Source organism: Zosterops lateralis, assembly GCF_965231275.1.
Source record: "Zosterops lateralis genome assembly, chromosome: 8".
NCBI lineage: Eukaryota > Metazoa > Chordata > Aves > Passeriformes > Zosteropidae > Zosterops > Zosterops lateralis.
This window is the reverse complement of record NC_139768.1, coordinates 27,240,465-27,247,964: the sequence shown is the minus strand read 5'-3', so window position 1 is coordinate 27,247,964 and position 7,500 is coordinate 27,240,465. Positions and strand designations below refer to the sequence as shown.

Sequence of the window (7,500 nt, the reverse complement as noted above, 5' to 3'; positions counted from 1 at the left end):
CTTCCAGGGCTTAAAAAATCTTCCACAGAAAAAAACCCATCTTTCATTTCACCAAAAAAAAAAAAAAAGTCTCCTGTAGGTTGTTATGTGCATAAGGTGGAGGCTTAAGAGCAGCCACATTTGCAGATGAACTGCTTTTCCTCGCTTCTCCGAGACATGACATTTGTTCAGAAGATTAGCCAGGTTGTAATGTGTAGCATAATTGCACTGTGCGGATGTCCCAGAAGTGAAAACCTAATTGCTTGACAGGCCTATAACTTTGTGGTACTGCTCTCACCTTGTTAGGTCCTTTTCTGATGCGGTTCAAATGCAGGCTGGCCGCAGGTGTGCCTAATTTACCTCGCAACAGAACGTGTTGAGTTTAATTGCACAGTGGTTGTTAGGAAAAATTGGTGGGTGGAATATCAAGTGACTCACTGTATGTGGATGGCAGATGGGCGGTGAGAGGCATCAGAGCTAAGTGTATAGGTGAGGTGAGTTAATAAAAGATGTAAATTTTAGCTTAAAATAGTGGAGTCTTGTGGAAGGTAATACATTTTAATTAAGAGGGTAGCAGGCCCCATTCTAGCAGTGGGAAAAAATCAGAGCAAGGGGACATGGCAAAGACTGCATTTTTCTCCCTATCGGTATTTTAGGAGCAGCTTAGCCTGTTTGGGAAGGCTGTTTTGCAAGGGTGTATTTATTGAAAAAGGCTAAAATTTCTGCTTATGATACAAAATGTAACAGGGAGAGCCAAAACTAGAAGGGCTTTGAATTCTCATTCTTCTCTCAAAGTTTGAGATGAGACAAGCACTGAAACCTTCTGGTTGGGGTGGGAGGGATAGGTTTGCAGTGCCCACAGTCCCTGGTGGTCAGCTGAGAGCAACCAAGTCAATCTTCTCCTCCTGGCACAGAGGAACATCCTGCCTGGGAATGTGGTTTTCATCTTATGTTGTCTTCCCCTGAAAAGCTTGTCCTGATGCCACCTGTGCTCCATGAACTCTGAAAGCACAGAGTAAAGAGCAAAATGAAATATCTCCACATCAAGGAATGTAGTGGAGCTGAAATGGGAAGCACAAGCACAAATGCTTGTGTTCACTCTAGCCTGGCATCAATATTTAGCCCAGTGCTCAGAGCCGTCCTGATAAACTTGATGATGTCTAATTTCACCAAGAGTGGCTCCTTTTCACCAAATAATTGAACAAATACCGGTTCCAGTTGATGTTTAGTGAAAGGGTGCTTAATGGCCCTTTTTCTTTGACAGGATGTGAGCTCTCTGTATAGAAACAATTCATCATGAATGCTTCACGCTAAAAACAATCCACGAGGAGCAATACTTAGCATTCCTAGTGCGCAATTCATTGGAGAATTTCCGAGCAATTTACAAACATTAGCTCAATAAGCCTCACAACACCCATTTGAGATCAGAAAAAAAAAAAAAAAAAAAAAAGATAAGATACTACTCTTCAGCCTGGATGTGGCACTAAGGGGCTATAAAGCTGGAGTCTGGTCCCAGCTCCTGGCTCCCCAGCACTGGAGGGTTCTGTTTGGAGCTGGGCATCAGCTGGGCCTGGCACAGACTCACAGTCTGCGTGGTGGAAGCTGTGCAAAACCAAATGGAAGTCTGACAGAAAGGATCTTACCTTTAGAATCATAGAACTGTGGAATGGTTTGGCTTGGAAGGGACCTCAAAGATCATCCAGCTCCAAGCCCCCTGCAATGGGCAAAGAACCTGCCTAGAATCAATTGGTCTGGAAAGAATAAGTATCTCAAATAACAACAACAAAAAACAGACCTAACCCAAACCACCAAAAACACCTCCAAAATATGGCAGATAAAATTAGGGGGAATTTGTGGCTAACAGGCAGTTTCATGGAGTTGCTGATAACATCCCTGCAACAGCATCCAGAAAACCTGAGCATCTGAGCTAGGAGATCATGTCATCCACCACAGAAATCTAGATCTTTTTCAGCTTGACAGCTGAAACCCTTTTACAGGTTTTGGGATAGGAAGTTTTAAAGAAATGTGCATTCAGCTGAACTGACAGCATCGATTTATTTATGCAGTTTCAGTAAACCTGGTTGTTTCCCTGCTTGCCTCTCTGATATGAGAGACTGCTCCTTCAGCATTCATGTCCTGGGGTAACACCAGGGTACTGCTCAAGGTTTAATGGAGAAGGAAGAGCTGGATTAAAAGCACCAGTTTTTGATTTGGGCATGCTCCCAATAATAGTCCTGTATGAGGAGGAAGCTTCCCAGGAGTGAGATGTGGTGGAGCCACTGTTGTTCTTTCTACTGGCCATGGCTGGGCCTTGTTGGGTGCTGAAGGAGGAAAGATGTTACTGTCTTGCCTCCTGCCAGGAATGCTCTTGGTGCATGGGAACTCCTGTGAGGTGTGTGCAGCAGGAATAGTCCCAGTCACTTATGAAGAGTGACATGAATGAATAAATCAAAGTTGTTCATATTCTGAATGTGAAAGCTCTGGCTGACCTCTCTGTCCAGCATGTATAAAGTTGGGCAGCATGAGCTGCTGCACTGGAGCATCTGAGGAACTCTGGGTGAGGAGAAAATCCTGAGCTTTGCTTGTCATTTGTGGTCAGTCACTAGCCAGAAAACCTAATTAAAACACAGTTTTATTATGAAAGATAAAACATGAATGTGTAAATAAAAAAAGATTATGTCAGGCTGCGAATGTCCTCTTGAGGATCCTGCAGTCCTGCAGGGTGGAGACTTCTCTGCTCATTCCAGTAGCTCAGGAGGGTTGGCAGAAAGGAGTTTCCATCTTCCCAAGCTTTCTCCTTCCCTCAAAGTGCTCGCTGTGCTCCCCTGAGGCAGTGTGGCTGCAAGAATGGTTTATGGGGAGATGCCTGGATGATAAGGGTTAGTCCTAAATAATTGCTGGTTGTCGCTCTGCAGAAATAAGCTGGATTTCGATCCCTGGGTAGAGCGACTCCTCACAGCTAAAGGCTGGCAAAGGTTGAAGAGGTCGTAAGACAGGGCCTAATTTGCCATGTTCCTTCCCTTTCAAAAACAATGAGGGAGCTGGGGCCTTGCCCCTGGGCAGATCCTGCCTGGATCTCCCTGGAGTCAGCAGGAGTTGGATCGAGTCCCTTTGAATAGCGAGAGTTTCCAAACCGGAGGCAAAGCCAAGTGTTTTTCAGAAGATTGATCATTACCTTTGGAATTTTTCGACGTAGAGGTCATTACTGCTAATATAAGTTGTGAAAAAAATGAAAAGTATTAAAAACATAGAGACAAGTTCTCATCTGGTGTAAGTCATTGCCTTTGAAGTCAATGAGTCATTGAAATCAACTTTCCCACACCGAGCTAAGGATATGGCCTGGAGTCAATACATTTGTAGTTGTTGAAAAATTAAAAATATAAATTTGCCTTTCCTTGGCAATAATGTTCTGTTTATGACAGAGATCTTATGCTTTAAAATAAGTTCATTAACGAATAGGAAAGTAATATATCACTATCAGTATTCTTTTGGGTATAACTATTTATGATTAAATTTTATTAAACTTTTTAAAAAATTGGATTTACATTTTGATGAATCTAATAGATTTCAATTTTGTATTTTTATAGATTCTTTCTAAAGTTTTTCCTCAAGTGCAATCAGAACTGTTTGAAGAATGCAGGCAACCCACGAGACATGCGAAGATTCCAGGTACAGATCCCTCTAAATGCATAAATGATGTATAAAAGACTTGATCGCATCTTCATCTTGAACTTATGAAAAAACACAGTCAGTGCTTCCACTCAGTGTTGTTCCAGTGCTTAAAAAAATTGTTGTCAGTATTTTACATTTCCTCAATTAATTTAAGTGCTGGTTTTGGAGTTCTGCAGTGGGCTCTAATGGATCAATGTTGGAGCAAGTGGATCTTTCCTTAGGAATTATTTCCCTGATTTTCCTTCCTACTGTCACCTTGTGTTGTAGTGTTGTGTTTGCTCAGACCTGCAGACGTTTTATGTAGACTGAATAGTTTGATCTTCCTTTGAGAACACGACAATGGAGCACATGGAAGTTTGGAACTCACACTTCTCTAATTTACAACTTATAGATCCAGCAGTGGTGGCCCAACCAACAGATTTTTGTTTCCACTGTGTTAGAAGATGTTTAATACTTCACTTTCTCCTTACAGCTTTTGAGATATCCCGTGGTGAATCATAGCACTACAGAGAGGCAGCTGACGGGATGGACAAATGATTTCCTCTGTGTCTGGGGTCATTCGAAAAGCTTGTTAGGAAATAACTGCCTTTTATTTCAAAATATTTCACAGTGATTCATATTTGATTCCAGCAATAAAGTAGTATTGAGATGTTCAGGACTTTCTCAGTTTGGAGAAGAATTACTTGTGGTTAAACTTGATAGCAAAACATGTGACATCTGTTTTCATGCACAGCCAACCAACCGGGGAAGCCAGCACCCCTGAGCCAGCCAACAGAAAAGATCTGTAGCTGGGAAAAAAAAAATATTCCTTCAAAACAATTGAGCTAGGCTTCCATTTTTCATGCATCTCAGCTTCACGTGGCATCGGTGATATTGATCCATCTGAACAGAACAGAAGGTCAAACCTGGAATGAGTGGAAATGTCCTCTTTGTCTCACTGATGACTAAATGAAGCATCAGTCACGAGTGATCTTGTGGTCGACAGTGGAGCCAGTAGGCACTAGAAAGACTTTCCTGGGTCTCTTTAGCTAATCTCCCTGCCTCTCAGAAGGTTTAACTGGACTTAACAGGATGTCAGATCTTGAACAGTATTTTTACCTGGTTTCCCTGCCTCAGCACCTTTGTGGAGGTGCACTGCAGGAGTGAGGCGATATAACAAAGCGTAGCACGTCGACTTTCTTTTGCTGAACTACAGTATTTTCCCTTGGTGGCTGACCTATATAGACATGACAGAACAAAAATAGTTGTCATTTTCATATACACCTTGCTCTGTCTCTTTAATACACTATGTTCTAGGAACCAAACCCAGAAATCCTGGCTGGAAGTCACGATTGCATGTTTTGCAATATTTCTGAAAGTCTGGGAATCTCATTAGGAGTGAAAGAGGATAGCCCAGTGGCCTGGCAGCAGCTCTGTGGCCGAGCTGAGCGTGCAACCTCAGCACTCTCTGAAGTGGATGTTGACAAGAGGGAAAGTGTCCACTTCTGGGAGGAGGGAACTGGAGAAGCAGAGCAGCCTGGCAGAGAACTGCCCTCGGGCTGTTCTAAAGGGTACCGCAGATGGCTGTCTCCGAGGAGGCAGGATACACAGAAAAGGTGCTGTGATAGCTGAGAGCTAATTATGGCTTGTGAATAAGAAACAGGATCAGAGGTGATCCAAAACATAGAAGCAGACAAGAGTTTTCTTCTGATGCCTTGGACCAGCTCTGTGCGAAGGAGGCTCTCTGCTCCCCTCCCACTTGTGTTCGTTAAGTGTTTGGGTTTAGAGGCTGGTGGGAGAACCCTGCAATCGCCTTTGTAATAACCAAAATTTAAATAAATGGAAGTAGGACGCTAAAACTTGTCCTACCTTTGGCCACTCTCACCAGCTGGGTTGATAAGGTCTGACTTAGCCAGACCTGACTTTACGGACTCTACTCACCCCAAAGGAAATGCTGCGGTGGCCGCTTCCCTTAGAAAGCCTGGAACCATGGCAAAGGGCCCAAGCTGGAGTATTTAAATAAGATGTAAATGTCAGTGTGGGACAACAGTGATCCACCTACAAGGCCGTGCTCCACACAAACCCTGGCTGGTTTCCTCCCTGGCTGGTGCTTCCGGAAGACATCCCAGAGCTCCATTGTGGAGGTGTTTGCGTCGGGAAGGTTGTGCGTTTTGCATATGTTCCTTTGCCATTTTCGACTGAGAAGCAGCTGGAAGCCAAAGGAGGCCCTATCCATCATCTCTTCTATGGCCGGACTCTGAACCTGGACACAAGAATAGGAGCCTTTCACTCAAAAATAAAGGAGGAAATTCCATTGACATACCAGGGTCAATCACCATCCAAATGAACTTGAGAAGGGATACTTTTCATGGATTGAAAACACTTTCACTATTCATATTCAACTCAGCCTTTTCAGATGCAAAAAAGTTCATTATCAGACATTAAATGTAATTGTAAAACTGACCTGGAGATCATTTACTGAAGAAAAAAAAATGGGGAGTTACGATGGTTCCTGATTTATTAAGCTTTTTTTATTTGGAATCCTCACAACTCTTCATTTGAAGAGAGTCTCAAGTGAACAAATTTTAATTAGATAAACTATCTAATCAATATATCAACAGATCAATCAAAACAGCAGCTTTTAAAATGAGTGGCTAGAGGGGTGTTTCTGAAACTAATGGCTAGAAGAATATTTCCCTGAATTGAATTCATTTGTTAGCATAATAGGAGATTAAACTCTAATTAGTGTAGCAGGTTCTGAAGAGAAACAATTGTGAGTTAAAAATCACCAGTGATCGCCACGTAAACAAAGATGTATTCAGAGATGTCATTCACTCGGTTTAAATAGAAACAGAAAAGTTACAGGATGTTGTTTTGTCTTATGAGACCTGATTCGGGGGAAATCTGCAGGATTTTTTGAAATGTGGGGTTTTGTTTTCTCTTCCAGGTTGTTGTATCAACAACAGTCAATGTGGATGGCCACGTGCTGGCTGTCTCAGACAACATGTTTGTACACAACAATTCCAAACACGGGAGGCGGGCTCGCCGCCTTGACCCCTCAGAAGGTACGGCCCCTTCTTATCTGGAAAATGGTAGGCACACATTTACATGTCCTTTTTTTTTTATTTGCAATGCTTTTTTTTTATTTTATTTTTTTTTTATTTCCCTTTTTTTTTTTTTTTATTTCACCATACTTTATGTTGAAACACCACTACATTTACTTTTACATCATTTCTTCTCTCATCCATCAAAGCACCCATTAAAAAAAAGTCCATTAGTATTTCTCAGCCCCTGTCAACAAGAACACAGACGCTTCTGAATTTGCTTCTGACTTCTTTCTTTATTTAATACTTACAGTTTTGCAGTCACAACCAATTTTTCATCTTTTCCTATTTTATTTCTTCTCTCTTTTTTTATTTTATTTTATTTTATTCCAGTCTTGTTTTGCTTGCAGCTTTTTCTTGCTCTTTAATTTGACTTGATTTTATTTTGGCTTGTCATATTCCTTGATCCAGAGGTACAGTCTCAGGTTATGTATGCAAGTTTAAGTGGATGGTAAAAACATGACCGAATCCGTAAAGAATTTACTGTGAGGTCAATTTCCTGTGCCTGGGCCTTACTGCAGATTACGGCAGGAGGGGGTTTGGATGAGAAAAACAGCATAAAATGTTTTTCTTCAGCCTGACTCAATGTGATTGACTTCTTGCCTGAACTGCTAAAAGAAGATATGCTGAGATGAGGAGGAGAATGGAAAGTGTCTCTGGAAATCCAGAATTGTGAAATCCTATCTTTTTGGAGCCCATCAGCCCCTGAATCACTCACACACAATTGCAGCTGCGCCTGCACACGTGCACACATGTATTTATTGTC

General features: G+C 42.0%; 1 protein-coding gene across 4 annotated transcripts in view; it reads left to right on the top strand.

Moving 5' to 3' along the window:
* Nucleotides 1-7,500, top strand: part of EBF3 (EBF transcription factor 3) — a 120,869-nt gene that overhangs the window by 74,144 nt on the left and 39,225 nt on the right. For 2 of the 4 annotated variants that reach the window (XM_083866418.1, XM_083866417.1), the window contains exons 7-8: nucleotides 3,567-3,648; nucleotides 6,578-6,695. In XM_083866418.1, the coding sequence (XP_083722544.1) occupies nucleotides 3,567-3,648; nucleotides 6,578-6,695 (200 nt within the window). Of the gene's footprint in view, nucleotides 1-3,566; nucleotides 3,649-6,577; nucleotides 6,723-7,500 lie in introns of all 4 variants that reach the window. The other 2 variants (XM_083866416.1, XM_083866415.1) reach the window with 1 other exon arrangement.